Consider the following 15,016-nt stretch of genomic DNA (forward strand, 5'->3'; position numbering starts at 1 on the left):
ATTATTTATATTATATATAACATATAATATAAATAAATGCGCACCTCTGACATACAGTTATTCAAACACGTTCTGTAGACCCTAAGGGAGGTCCCAGCTCCTAGGGATGTGAGAATATGAGGGATTATTGCTATAAAATCTTGAAGACTTCTGTTTTTTCCAGCATGTTTGGTTAACATTGTTGATACTCAAATTGTCACTCAGTTCAGGCACCTGACTTGGGACAAATGGAAGTTAAAGGGATGTTTCACATATTTTAGGTCTGTAGTTTTGTGCTCTCAGCAATTTTTCATAGGCCATTTTACTCCCAGCTGGGAGAGAGCTTACTGTTCCTGTCTTGCCTGTTCCCATCCTCTGCCAAAGTTTATCACTGAGGAAGCAACTTAAAGGAATGTCCTTGTATCGGGCAAAAATAGCAGTCTTACCCTCAGCTATAATTATTGTTCTCAGCTAACTTGGCAGACTATTCCTGCAGTGAGCTAACAGGTTACACATACTGCTTGACTGGTACATTGGTGGGTCATTGATGAGAAGTTAAGAGCTGGTAACGTCTTCCTGTAGCACAGCTGGATACACAAGACCTCAGTTACTTTTTTCCACTTCCAAAGGCAGGTTCCAGCCTTCAGAGCTACAAATGCATGCCAGATCATGAGATGAAATCTGAGAAAAGAAGAGGATGGTTGAAAGTGGTTCAAAAAATTACCAACCTGGTATGACCTAGCTCTAGCTCCAAGATCCAGTGTTGTTTGTATGGGTGGTGTTTGTTTCTGTAATGCAGCAGTGACTTCAATACCATTATGTTCTCTCTGGCCTTTGCCGAAACATTAGGAAAATCTTAGCAAAGTTACGGAGTTGTAGCAACTCAGATCCATCAAAACTAAGCAGGACAGTTCTGTTTCTTTGTAGGAAGTACAGATGTGGCTGACTTGACTTCCAGTAGAAGGTTGTGATCAGCAGTTGTTTACTTTTGCATTGCCTGTTTGCCCAAACTTAGACCAAACCCATAGAAAAATCACAAAAAGCATTTACTTTTTATATCAACTGTTAAATGTTATGTAATGGATAATTGTCATCATGTAATTATTGCATGTTCAGCACATCCTAATGATGCAAAAAAATGAAGCTCTGTGTGTGTCTTTCTTTTTAGTTCATGCAAAGGGGTTTGGATTCACAAACAAAAAAACAGCTGGAAGAGGAAGAAAAGAAGATAATTAGTGAAGAACACTGGTATCTTGATTTACCAGATCTAAAGGAGAAAGAGTAAGCTTGTATTCTTTTGTACTTCTTATCATCATTGGATTGTTGTGGAGTGGGAATAGAATATACGTTTTTTTTTTCCTGTAAAAGAAGTATTATTAGTAACCAATTAACAGAAGCAAAAATAGTGACAGCCTGGAATTACAGCTTTTTTTATTATTTATTTTCAGGGATGTTCTCAATGTTGCCTAGTGCAGTTTGACCTACTTTCATTTCTTGTGTGTGTTGTTTTCTTTCACTCACACATTCTTCTAGATGCATGTAATTAGTTTCTTTAAGGCAGGGACCAATTCACTCACTGCTGCTTTTCCCCTTAATTTGAAAAAAGAAGTTTGAAACCTTGCATTAGTAAATTCAGCTCCAGTCACACAGTTAAGTCCATTCAGGACAGTTCTGTCTTCTTGAGTCCAGCTCACTGGATATCCTGTTTTTGAAATAGGAGACATAATGGCAAAAATAAAGGAAGGCTTAGCTAATAAGGAAGAAAATGTCCTTTCCTGCTATTTAGAAAGGTCTTTTAAATAGCAAGAGAACTACTTTTAAAATTGCTTGATTTTTGTCCTTTCGAAAGAGGACAAAATTTCCATTGAGGGAGAACATACATGATTTTTTAAAAGCTGGGATCTAGGGAATTAACTGTAGTTCAGTAAGGTCATTGATTAACTATTTTCCATGACTGTTAGTGGATATGACAAAAAGGTATTTGAGCTTCAGTTGCCGCAAGGAAGGTTCAAACTGGACATTGGGGGACTTTTTCTAACAATGAGGCTATTGAAGCACTGAAACAGATTGCCTAAGGAGACACTGGATTCTTCATCATTGAAAGTCTTTTGAGGACAGGCTAGATGTACCTCTGCTGTTCATGGTACATGTTTAACTGATCCTACCTTGAGGTAGAATGAGCTTGATCTCTTCAGCCTAACTTCCTATGATCGTAGGAGTTGGTTTTACATGGAGATGAAGAGGATGAGGGAAGAGGTGCATCTGCATGTGAGGAAAAGAAGGGTGGAACAGTTCATGGAAGTACTTTTATCTAACACGTGTATTATGAACACTTCAGGGTCATGTTTCTTTTCTCCCTCCGTGCTCATTAAAAGAGGAAAAAAGGAGGGAGAAAGGGGAAGTCTCTCTCTGCTGAACAGAGAATTACACAGTTTTATATCCTGACAGACTCAACTAATGCCAGGTCTAACATCACAATGAAAAATTAATTAGAAGCTTTTGCTGGTATAGTAATGCCACCTGGAGAGTGATATTTATGTGGTATTTTTATTCTGGCAAAAGCATTAATGTAGGTGGAATCATACCAGCAAAGAGTGCTTTTTGTCAGGAGAGTTAATTTTGCTTGTGGAACTGGCACAGCTTTACTGGCAAAAAGTATTCCTTTGCACTCCAAGCTCCTTGTATTGAAAGATTTATCAGAGCAATTAAGCTTGAGAAAGTAGTTGATGGTTTAAGATACACTGTGGTTTTATTTTGGGGGGGAAGACAGCAAATGCTTTTTGCATTTGTTTAATTTGATTATTTTAAAGTGCATCATTTGACAAAATGCTGGGTTTGGGGTTTCATGCAGGAGCTTTATAATAGAAGAGAGGAGCTTTATGCCATGTGAGGACCTACTTTATGGGAGGATGTCCTTCAAAGGATTCAATCCGGAAATTGAGGTACCGTTAAATGTTCTGTTTTGAAGTGGTCTTGCATTAGGATTGAAGCCCTTGGGGATGGGGATTTGAGTGTTCTGCGTGCTGTTTGCAGCACCTTCCACAAATCCTTGCATGTACAGGAAGCCTGTGATTCAAACCAAAATGTTGATCAATGCAGCATCTGGTAAATAAAAGCTTTTTATCTCCTTGTGTTGATGGCCAGTCATTCCATGACTCCTGCAGATTTTCCCTCCCTGAAGTGAGGAAACTGTCCCACATGCTGCTCACCAAAACAATAGCTCACTTTTCCTCCTGCCATTTAATTCAGAGTTCAATCCTACAAACATTCAACCCTATTTATTCAACACTTACTTGTGTAAGTAAGGATTTAAAGTTCCAAAGTAAAAATTCTGGACAAGAGATTTTTTAATTGCTTTCTGGCATGATTCATGCCGAGAGAAACTACACTGAGATAGTAATAAAAATGTTACCACTTGAACTGAAGCAAGAGGATGAAGGTATAAAGACTAAGAGGTATGCAAAAGGCTATGCAAGGTGATTTACTAGGGGATTCTTGTAGTTGTTTTGAACTTGCTCTCACTGTGACTTGGCATATTACTGCTTCACGGTTTTTACTGGTAGTTTATTGTAAAGTTTTGCAGATACTTTGCCTTTTTAACAAAACCATTTCAAGGACTATGTGCTAACATCACAATGAAAAATTAATTATGATCTAATTCTCTGGTCTCCTGAAGATGTCTGGCATGCCCTTGAGGACGTTTGAATAGTACAATTCACTGAAAACCCTGTCCTTGTTGCCTTTTTTCCCAAAGGCAAACTCTAAGCTTAGCTTAGCAACAGGCAGGCATGTTGCCTTTTCTTCATGAGTTTTCATAACAGCATGCTCCAACCTGACTGGGAACAGCAAATAATTATTAAAATTGATTCTTACCTTTTATACGTTTCTCCTACCAGCGAATTTCAGCATAGTTGTCATTGTGTCAGGGTTACATGTTTAAGCTATTTCTTACTTCCATTTTCAGAAGTTAATGATCCAAATGAACTCTAGGAGCAAGGAAGAAGAAATTGAAGTGGATGATAAAATGGAAGCTGATGTGTCAGATGAAGAAATGGCCAGAAGGTAAGTTATATTTGATGACATAATATTATCTAGGAATATGATATGTTAGTGCATTATGTGTGGGAACATAAACCCAAAAAGCAAACAAACAAAACAACAAAAAACCCCATCAGCTATGGTACTTTACACTGATTTTCCAGGAATTCTGGTGCATATTCAGTGGAATGTCTATCACTTTTGGGAGTAAAATATCCTGTAGGGGTTTTCTGCCCTTTGATATCCAGGTATTGCATGCTAATTCCCTCCATGTTCCACATTGCTCACAGAATCATTAAGGTTGGAAAAGACCTTTAAGATCATCAAGTCCAACCATCAATCCAATGCCACCATGCCCACTAAACCATATCCTGAAGTGCCACCTCTGCATGTTCTTTGAACACTTCCAGTGATGGTGACTCCACTACCTCCCTGGGCAGCCTGTTCCAGTGCTTGATCACTCTCTCCGTAAAGAATTTTTTCCTAATATCTAGTCTAAACCTCCTCTGGCGCAACTTGAGGCCATTTCCTCATTCTGTCGCTAGCTACGTGGGAGAAGAGACCAACCCCCACCTCACCACAACCCCCTTTCAGGTAGTTGTAGAGAGCCATAAGGTCTCCCCTCAGCCTCCTCTTCTCCAGACTGAACAACCCCGGTTCCCTGAGCCTCCTCATGAGGCTTGTGCTTCAGACCCCTCACCAGCTTCGTTGCCTCTCTCTGGACACGCTCCAGCACTTCAATGTCCTTGTAGTGAGAGGCCCAAAACTGTGAACACGGTACTTGTGGTGCGGCCCCACCAGTGCGGAGTACAGGGGCATGATCACTTCCCTACTCCTGCTGGCCACCGTATTTCTGATACAGGCCAGGATGCTGTTGGCCTTCTTGGCCACCTGGGCACACTGATGGCTCAGTGAAGCCCAGTGAAGTGAAGCCACACTTCAGCTGGCTGTCAACCAGCACCCCCAGGTCCTTTTCCACCAGGCTGCTCTCCAGCCACTCCTCCCCAAGCCTGTAGTGTTGCATGGGGTGGTTGTGACCAAAGTGCAGGACCCAGCACTTGGCCTTATTAAACCTCAGCCCATCGATCCAGCCTGTCCAGATACCTCTGCAGAGGCTTCCTACCCTCAAGCAGATCACCATTTCTGCCCAACTTGGTGTCATCTGCAAACTTACTGAGGGAGCACTTGATCCCCTCATCCAGATCATCAATAAAGATATTGAACAAGACCAAACTATCACAATGAATAATAATGTAATAAGTGATCATGTAGTACTTGTGTTTCTTAAGCTTCTGATGACCATCTTTTTTACACCACTTAAATTATTGATGAGATTTATGACTTGCTCCATTGAAGTTTTCTCTGATTTTACTAAAATCAGTACATTTTTAATTATCTTTACAGATACGAAACATTAGTGGGAACAATAGGGAAGAAATTCTTGAGAAAAAGAGACCAACGTGTACTCCAGGATGAAGATGAAGATGGGAATAGTAACACAAGACCTAGCAAAAAACCCAAGAAAAAGTTCTTAAAACCTCAGGATTAACTGCAAAGGTCAACTGCACAACTGGAGCTAGTAGAAATGTTATCTACCAAATGTAGTACCACGAACTGGAGATTGTTTGGAGTTTTTGCTATTTGATGTAAAGGATTGATTTGCAAATCTGAGTCTGTTCTCATTGACATTTCTACCATCCACATGACAAACATTTTTCAAAGTGGATGTGTTTATAATGGATGTCATACATCCTTTCCTCTCTCAGTGGCTTTTAATGTGTGGGGCACTAATCCCATCAGCCTGTTTAAATGTTGTGCATAACTAGGTTGAGTGTCACATGCAATCGAGAGCAACATTATTTACAATTTATGATAACATCTGAAAGAAGTATTTGGAGTAAAGACAAGCTTTGTCCAATCCAGTAAGGCAGTTCAGCTTTCACTGCTTTTTTTATTATGAAAATGAAAATCTTTGCTGTCTTCAAATTGAAAAATGTCACCAGAAACATGTTTTGGGGTTTTTTTTTACTGTGCTAAAAATAAGATTGGAAAAGAGCAGAGATATACAATCCATTTTGTTGAATTTTATTTTTTATAAAGCTTATTTAAAAATAGAGGGGTTTGTAGTAAGACTTTTTTTTTTTATAGAGAAAGCCAAATATTGGGCAACGTTTACAGTTTGACACTTGAGTAGATTGTGAGTCTTAATTTCTGTCTTCCAAAAGAAGTTTGCTAATCGTGTCTCTTTTTCAGCAAAAAAAATCCAATCTTATAATTATCTAGGTCTTGTCATAAAAGCATAATAACGGCTTCAGAAACGTATTTGAAAGCTGAATAAAAACTGGGGTTTTTGTGGTTGATGATTGTGGTTTAGCTAATTTAATGGAAACAATGATGCTTAATACAATCTGATATAAGAAGTGATCCTGTTTTGTGCTGACCACAGATGTCCCCAAATATTAGTTGACTGCACTGACTTTCTGTTTAGCGTGCAGTGAAGCCATCCGAAGTAATGTTAGAACGGAAGCATCATGCGCTTTGGTTAGTCAGTGCTCTGGGCCTATTGAAAATTGCCAGTGTGGTCTTGTCTAAAATCATAGCAGTTCTCTATGTTCTGCCTTTCAACAAGAAATACTTCTTTCTATTACTTTATTTTCCCAGCTAGATGTCTTAAGTTACTCACCCTTAATGCTGACTCTCTGGAGAAGAGGAATTTGTTAAATTGAAGCAAGTAGTGGCCAGTCTGCCATAGACACAAGAGGATTGCTTTTTTTTTTTCCTTTTTTTAACAAATCAGTGAAGCAGGGCATGAAACTCAATTATATAAAGAAAAGAGACTGTGTGTCTGCTGTATTTTGCATGTGATGTATGAACTATAATCCATATATCAAGAGTGCCTCATTAGATATTCAAGATGGATCACACATGGAAAGAGAAATATACTTTTAACCTAGTAAGGGGACCTCATACAGGTGGAAAGTCTGTGATTCATGATCTGAGAGAGTTTTTCAGAGCTAATTAAATGCTACTGGTTCAATTACTTAAAACCTGATCATATATTATTGCTAGCTGAAAAGAAGTTAATGATGGCAAGACATTTTTCTTCCCACGGAAGATGTGACCTGAGCTAAGAAGTGATTTATTGTTGGTCATCACAAGAAAAACTCAGACTATATCCCATTATTCTTTCTTGCTTATTAGTAGGAAGATTCCCCTCTATCTGAACACATTTCTTCAATGGAGAGAGAATTTCTGCATACCTATGCTGGATAGTTGAGGAGGGAAAGTGTGTTCTAGTGAACCACCAGCAACCAGGAGATGTCACTGCAATTGCATGCCCTTAGGGACAGTGGACTGGAGAAGGTTTCAGTGGTGTCACATGAAGGAGCTTTTGGGTAATTTCGATAACGATTAGTGGTTCAGATGAACTGCGTGTGAAGCCTGTCTTTGCCAAGGCTCTATGCAGAGAGTTCTCTTGCATTGCAGAGTTCTGTTCAGTCCAGTGGCGGGTAATTTGCACAGTTAAAGGGCGTTCTGCCATACATTGATCCTTAGTTTCATGTCATTTCCTAAGGGATGGCTGGAAATGTGAGTGGCATGGTACGTGGGTAAGAGCATGAGTGAACTCTAAACAGCTTTCCTAGAAAATCCATGATTTTGGAATTTGGGAGGGGTGAAGGGTGGTTCTTCTGTTTACTAAACATGCGCAACACCAACTGTGAAGAAATGATAGCTTTAGGTTTATAGTCTTCAAACCTGGGTGCTCTGGTGCTCATGTTTAGCTGGTGGCTAGATGAGCTATTGAAATGCTAAGATCAACTACTGATTTTTAGCATAATCTTATTCATGGGGAGTTTGTAAAATGCACCTTTAAAAGCACCGTTCATAGTGCATTATTGTGAGCAGGACAAAACGAAAAATCAGCCCTATGTGACTTTTCAAATGTACTTTAAGTGCTGAAAGTTACAAGCAGGCATTTTATGATGGGATCTTCTGAAATACCTATCTATATTTCCAACCTTATAAATACATATATGTATGTATGTATTTTAAGTCTGGCTCTAGCTTCCTAGCCAGGGTAGAAACAATCTGCTCTATAAAATCTGTGCTTGAACTACTCTTGACAGAGATGTAAGTGTAGTGGTGAAATATTCATAATGCGAACCTACATTAATTCAAGCTTGGCTCTAACAGAGTCTCAAATGCAGATGCATTTTCATGTGCAACTTTCTAAGCTGTAGAACTTTCCCACGTGGACGTGTTTCTAAATGCAACGCATTTCTTCTTTAAGAACAAAAGCAAGTTGGGTAAGTAGAAAGGATTTTTGTTAAAGAAAATGGCTACCTGCAAAATCTAGTGGGTAGAGTTATCAGACACCAGAAGTGTTTGTGCCTCTTACACTGAGGTACCTATTAAAGCGAAGAAAGCAAAGTGTGCATTGTCGTTCGTGTTCACTGACAGCTCACGGGGTTAAGTTTAAGCATGTCTCATGTCAGGTAAAGTTTTGGCCCTCCTTTTGACAGGCTGACAGTGTTTATTTCTGTAATAACAGCTGATGTTGGAAACATGGAAGTATTGAACAACTTCGTTTTTCTTGGTGATGTTCCTCGTTTTGTTGCTTTTATTCTGCTTAGTATTGGATCTTAGTAAGTCCAGGACCGGAGTCCAACTGAAGCGAGCCATCCTGTATCCTCCCTTTAGTAATGCATGAGCTCATTAAACTTTGATTCTTTGGGAAGCGGGGAGGATGTTCAGTGGTGCCGTGGAGTTTGAACTGTGTTACTTCTGTTATGTGTCCTGTTTTCAAATAAGACACTCCATTAATCAGTTCTATAATCGCGGATGGCTGTCGTTGCCACTGGGCATTGCGTGTGTGTGTAATGGGCAGCTGGGCCAGGATTCTGGGACTTAATCCAGCATTCAGACTGAAAAAGAAATTGTGTCGCCTTTCTGTTAATTGGAATACCATACTTTTAAATTGTATTTGGATTGGACACGTCCTGGGTGGGGGGTTCTAAGCATTTGTTCTGCTTCATTTCAACAGCAGTCAACAACTGAAACTGCGCAATAGCTCAGGCTCTCATTAAACCTTTCTGGGAGAGTGTTAATAAAGCATAGTGGTGTGAAGGTTGTCAGACATCCTATGTTTTCCTTCTGCATGTGAATGCAAGTTTCTCTGAGAGCTGATGCTTTAAGGACTGGGTTGTTTCTTTTCATTTCAGGCTGGGAGAGCATCTGCCTTCTACAGTAATGCCTTGCTAATGCAACCCCAGCGTGAGGCCTCTGGGTTGGTTTGGTTTTGTTTGTTTTTACACCATTTCATCTCAAACCTTTGAGGCATTTGGGGTCTGGCATTCACACCTCAATAACCTGCTTTCGTCAGCTTTTGGGGAGCTTTAGTTAAACCGTGAAACTGTTCCTCAGTTATATGTGTTGACATTTCTTCGTGTGATTTGATGTTGCACAGTGAGGACCTGGTTATAATTGTTACATGAAGAGGAAAAATCCTGCTCAGAGAGTGGTTATCAACAGATGGAGTCAGGGAGAGGGTTGAAGCTTCAGTCAGCAGCAGCCCCGTACATCCAAATGGTAGAAGGGGGTATCTGGGTTGAGTCCCATCATTGCAGGCGCAGTTAGAAATGCTGATACGAGTCCATAGACTGCCCAAGAAACCCTTGCATAGCACAGCCTGAACTGTTACCTGGGAGAACAGCAGGAACATCTGGAGAAGCTGGGGAGCAAAATAACCAGTCTGTTAATGGCTGTTCTCAAGAGAAGAGGCAGCAGCACCAGAAAACAACTGTAGCTCATTGCATAGAGAAATACGGTTTGGTGACCTGGGTGACCTGACCAGATGGGAATTTCCATCAGCTAGAAAGGAGGCGGTGAGTGTTCTGAAGCTTGTAATGTTCCTTGGGGTCTTGGGGAACACCTCGTATTGATCAATCATTTAGAAAGGTGTAAAAACCCGTAATGGGACCTTAGTATGAGAGAATAATATGAAGACAAACTACAGAACAAAGTCCTTAGTTCCATTATTTATAAAGAACTGTGTTCCCACCCCAGTGCGATCTTTTAGTGTCCCGTATCACCTCTTGCTTGGCCCTCTGTTCCTCATCCCCGTGCAAGTACGCATGCACCCAGGCCATCATCTGCCCCCTGATGGGTGGGGAAGGGCCGGCATGTACCGCAGCAGCCCAGAGCTGATGGCTGCCAAGCCCACCCAGCACAAGAGATGACTACTGGGCCTCGTCTTTGCTGATCATCTTCTTCCTCAGCCTACGAGCTCTTTAATCCAGGAACCTGTAGGAACTTAACATCTCTGACAGTGCTGTCAAATTTCTTCAGTATTGGCCTGTTCGGTTCCAGAAGCTCATGGTGGGAAGGGTTGGCCAGCAGATCGGTTGCATGATTGAACAGCAACTCATTTACTTAGCTAATGGTGTGTGCAGGAGTCGTGCAGTTGCGGGAGGTTGTACTTACAACAACTCTTTACGTTTTTAATTTCCTTTATTTATTTTCAGGTATACACTTAGGGCATTTGTGAGATCTATGATCAGATGATGTCTTTGAGCAAAAAGATACACTGAATGAAGCAACGTTTGACCAATGCTCAGGATTATCATAGATTGGGGAAAAAGAGTGTTTCTCAGTGTTTCTGCTATTTTTTTGATGCATTTGAGAATGTTTCCCCTTTCTTGGTGGTTTTCTTGGTTGGGCTTTTTGCAGAGCAGCATAGTAGGGGGAACAACAATTTAAAAAAAATGGGGATATGTAATTGTGAAATAATTCTAAAGAAAAGGGGTTCCTTTAGATTTGGTTGGCTCCTTGATTTTTTTCACTTTCATACAGATGAAAGAACTCATTTGTGACAGTAAAGCTCCTGTGCTAAGCAATACTCATTCAGGATAGCCGTATGGACTCCCATATTTGCTATACATAAAGAGGGCAGAATTAAGGGTATAGTGGGGTTAGCTTCATTTTGTTAGTTCTACCTTTGTTATACAAATAACTTGCAATGCTAAAAATACAAAATTTCCACCCTTTTGGGGACAGAAGGAAATCTAAGCCAATTGTGACATTTAAGCACCATTCACCCTTTATAGGATGATTACTTATCAGAAGCAAAGCCTGTAGGTATCTCCTTAGAGCCCATCAGCCACAGTAATGCTGCAATATATACAATTTTTGTCAGCGGAAAAATATGTACATACCAAAAATTACTTTGGGCAGTTTACTGCAGTAATGGCAAAAGGGATGCACATAATGATAATTTTCATTTTGTACCTATGTTTTGTCTAAGGATGATGGTGAAAGAATTATGCCTCCTAATGCTCCTTTAAAAGATGACATTGTTTTACTTACGTTAAAGGTAGAGAAATGAGATGCTGTGAGTGGTTAGATCTTGTGAAAAATGAAGTTTTAAATGTGTACTTCATTGTCTAAATGCTCACAGATTGCTTTTCTCCCTATAATAACCATAGAAAATGTGTTGGCAGCATATCACAATTAATAATCCATGCTCCTCTTTATGTGCTATAGGCACTCCAGAATTCCCCAGCATATTTCTTACCCAAGTTTATAACCAGATTCAAATGAGATTCCACATTTATGCCAAAAATAGAACTGCAGCCATCTCACAGCACACAATTCTAGCTACCTAACTGAAGAGTCTTAAATTCTTGATTTTTCCCAGAGTGAAATTCACGTTAATCTCATATTAATGTATTTTTCCTGCAATCGCCTGCAAAAGAATCCCATAGTGTTGCAGTAGTGATTGCACAGACAGTGGAAGGTACTGTACATACGTAGCATTTTTGTAGGTTTTCCTGGTCATCTAGATTGTGTAAAATCCTTTGACATTAATTGGGACAAGTTTTCTATCTAGGTTTATGCTGAATTTCTCTTTAAGGGTTTTTTCCACCTCTTCATCTTCAAGAGTTATGAATTCCACCAGATCCATGTTTTCCTTGTAGTTGTATGTGGTCTCGGTGAGTGTCCACCCAATTAGCGCACGAAAGCCATCAGTGGTCTGGAGGGTGCAGATGGACTTCTTTGTAAAGAGGGAATCTGGAGAGGTCTGAAGGTACGCGCACGGGGAACGGAAATCTTCCACTGTCTGTGGCTCAAGGCTGAACATATAAATTTTCCGACACTCTTTTTTCTCCAGAAGATCAGAATTCGAGAAATTTTGATTGGGGATATATTGTTTCCGTCTCATTTTCTCAAGGTACCAAATGGCATTCTTTTCCGTGAAGCGAAAGACGCCGGGAACCTGGGCCTGGTCTTTCCCCGATACAAGCTCCATCGGTTGCCACATCTGATAGGACACACCAAAGCCTCCGTCAACAATATAGGCTTTGCCATCAATAACTACCTTTACAAGGAGGTGGGTCATGATGCTGGCGTACGCGTTTTGATGCGGATTGAACACGTACGCTCCCAGAAAGCTGGCATCGTACCCCAGGCGTTTCAGGACCCAGCCCAACAGCTGGTTGTTTTCCATGCACCATCCACCCCGCTTCCTCCGTACTATTTTGTTATAGACATGCTCCAACTCCAAAGTAATTTTCTCCCCGCAATGGATGCTGAGGTTTTCGAAGGGAACTGCACGGATGTGGTGCTGGAATATATCTGTTAAGGTTTCCAAATCTTGTTTTTCAAGGGAACCTTTATAGCCAGTTCTCGCAAAATACTCTTCAAGGTTCATGTCTCCTGTAAAGGAAGGAAATGCATTTTGGTTTTGTTTCTTTACATCAATGATTTACGATGCTGTGAAAAACTGCCCAGGCTGCTGCCAGCAAAGATGCTTTAATCTCCTGAACCTCATTAGAGCACTTTCAAAGGTAACAAGTATTCTTATCAAATGGTTCCCCGAGCAAAGAAGAGCAGTGCACGTGAGGGTTTGCTTCTTGCCTTGGAGTCACCCCTCTGGCAAAGAGCTGACGCAGTTTCAGCTTGATGTGCAGTGGCTGCGAAACGGGGATTTGCTGTATTTGCATTGTAACAGCAGGGCTAAGAAGAAATGCAAGATCACGCTAGGGAGTGTTCAGGAGGGTTCGTGAAAACCGCTCTAAATTCACTTTCGGTGAAAGGAGTGTCAGTGGGAGAAGCAGTGTCATCTGCCAGTCAGAGGGAGGATAATTCGAGCCAGGATTCACATGTTCTTTTCATGAGTCTGCCACTGATCTACCTGATGGTAAATGAATTGCTCGTTCGGTACATGTCACTCTTTCACCACTCTCAAAAAGTGAAAATGATACTCCCTGCACATTTTATAAAGTGTCAAGTTTTATTCAGATAAATAACTGAAAATAAACTCTGACCTTTGCAAGAGTTGCAGACCACTGAGTCTCTTTGCTCAAACTCATTTTGGTGTTGGAATAATGAATCGGAATGGAGGCGAGTGACCTAGAAGACAAAGAGCACATCTCTATTCCCCATTCTGCCCTGCGTCTCGCAGGGTGCCCTGAGACTGGACAGGGGCTGCTTTACATGTCTCAAGTCCTGGCCTTTCTCAAAACTCACTTTAGTCCTTCCAGAGGAGGCGTAACGGAGAATTACAGTGCATCCCTGGTCTGTCCTGCCTCCAGCAAGGCCCCCCTCCTGGCCTGCCTTGGTAGGACTCCTCGTGAACAAGACTGCTGGATGAGGAACTACTCAACTTATTTTCTGCCTTCCAACAACCATGGAAAGTCACACACAGTCATCTGGCTTTCGCAGACAGTCTGCTGGCCACCGTTAAGAGCTGGATGCTCTGGAGGTATCTGACAGATACTGTTTGTAAAATACACTGTAGATCATCCGCTTGGGTATGGAGCTGGGCACAAAATGTTTTGAAAGCTTGATTCTTTCCAAAGAAAGCACTAAGCGTTTCAGCAGCCTAGAGTTACTGCAAATATTTAGCTTCTTGACAACCCGCAAAGCTACTTAGAAATCTTTTGTACGTACAGTAAGCCGAGGTTTAGACACTTAAAATTAGCAACTCGGGAAGACTGTTGTATTCAGATAAATTCAGTGGTGAACCATTGAATGTTTACTGGAAACTGGAATTTCTCAAGATTTCCAGTGGCAGATTCATGACATGCATATACATGGTATAGAAGCAGCTGTCCAAAGTGAATGGCAAGCCCCATCAAAAACCACGTGTTATCTTCTACAGAAAGGAATTTAGCTCCCAGTGATACTTGAGTGTGTTGCTGGAGGGTAGTCTCAATGTAATATTTTTTAAGTAGAACATAAGACTTCTGGCACTTTTTTCTTTTGCTTTGCAGAATCCAAGTCTATCCATTCCTACCCGCTCAAATTGTGAATGCTAAATAGTTCACACCAACATAAAGCTGGTTCTCGAGGTTATATTATTTGTAATTTCTCTTTGCAGCTCCGTAATATGATTGACCAGCATTAGATCTTGACTGTGGGAGAGGAAAGCTACCATTCCTTTGAATTGTGAGCAGATCAGATGAAAAGCTAGATACTGAAAAGGTAGTCGCACAAATGTGGCTATGCTTTATGCAGAGAAAAACATCAGCAGAAAAACTTTAAATAACTAGTTCTAAATGTGCAAATGAAGGTGTTCATACAAAAATATTCCTTACCAGGACTATACACACTAGCAGCAATTCCACTGTTAAAATACATTGTCTGTCTACCTTTATCCTAATACGTCAGCACATGGAATTTCTGGGGTACACAAACCACAGTTCGTAATTTTTTTAAAGTTGTTTTTAAAGGACTGTAATTTTATTCCCATAAAGCATAATCTATTGATTATTGGATTGCTCTTTTGCCTCCTTTACATTTGCAATATTTTAAAATAAAGTTAAAAATCTAAAAGAATAACTTCCAACAGGAGGCTGTGGTTCTAAATTTACATCTACTATTGTATGTTAAAAAAAGCACCTCTCTCATAGTCAGGTGAATCTCCTCCTGAAGAGCGAAAGATAGCAGAATTGAAATTGCATTATCACTGTTCTGCCCTCTTTAAGAGCCCATGTTC

At 40.5% G+C, this 15,016-nt stretch overlaps 2 protein-coding genes across 2 annotated transcripts; one reads left to right on the top strand and one right to left on the bottom strand.

Annotated features, from left to right (window-relative positions):
• Positions 1-1,150: 1,150 nt before the first annotated feature.
• On the top strand, positions 1,151-5,818 carry MPHOSPH6 (M-phase phosphoprotein 6). Its single transcript, XM_010290799.1, has 4 exons — positions 1,151-1,260; positions 2,831-2,921; positions 3,944-4,041; positions 5,422-5,818. The coding sequence occupies exons 1-4, from the start codon at positions 1,151-1,153 to the stop codon at positions 5,564-5,566; spliced, it is 444 nt and encodes a 147-aa protein (XP_010289101.1). The 3' UTR covers positions 5,567-5,818.
• A 6,036-nt stretch (positions 5,819-11,854) lies between these two features.
• LOC104623649 (arylamine N-acetyltransferase, pineal gland isozyme NAT-10) lies at positions 11,855-12,727 on the bottom strand. Its single transcript, XM_010290800.1, has one exon. The coding sequence runs from the start codon at positions 12,725-12,727 to the stop codon at positions 11,855-11,857; it is 873 nt and encodes a 290-aa protein (XP_010289102.1).
• Between the last annotated feature and the right edge of the window lie 2,289 nt (positions 12,728-15,016).

This window comes from Phaethon lepturus, unplaced genomic scaffold, assembly GCF_000687285.1.
Source record: "Phaethon lepturus isolate BGI_N335 unplaced genomic scaffold, ASM68728v1 scaffold10837, whole genome shotgun sequence".
NCBI classification, from domain to species: Eukaryota; Metazoa; Chordata; class Aves; order Phaethontiformes; family Phaethontidae; genus Phaethon; species Phaethon lepturus.

Bases quoted from the DNA above. Each gene is read 5' to 3' on its own strand.
- MPHOSPH6 (XM_010290799.1), top strand. From the start codon at position 1,151: ATGCAAAGGGGTTTGGATTCACAAACAAAAAAACAGCTGGAAGAGGAA. The intron at 2,922-3,943 runs GTACCGTTAAAT...TTCCATTTTCAG, and splicing joins GATTCAATCCGGAAATTGAG to AAGTTAATGATCCAAATGAA. The intron at 4,042-5,421 runs GTAAGTTATATT...TTATCTTTACAG, and splicing joins GATGAAGAAATGGCCAGAAG to ATACGAAACATTAGTGGGAA.
- LOC104623649 (XM_010290800.1), bottom strand. From the start codon at position 12,727: ATGAACCTTGAAGAGTATTTTGCGAGAACTGGCTATAAAGGTTCCCTT.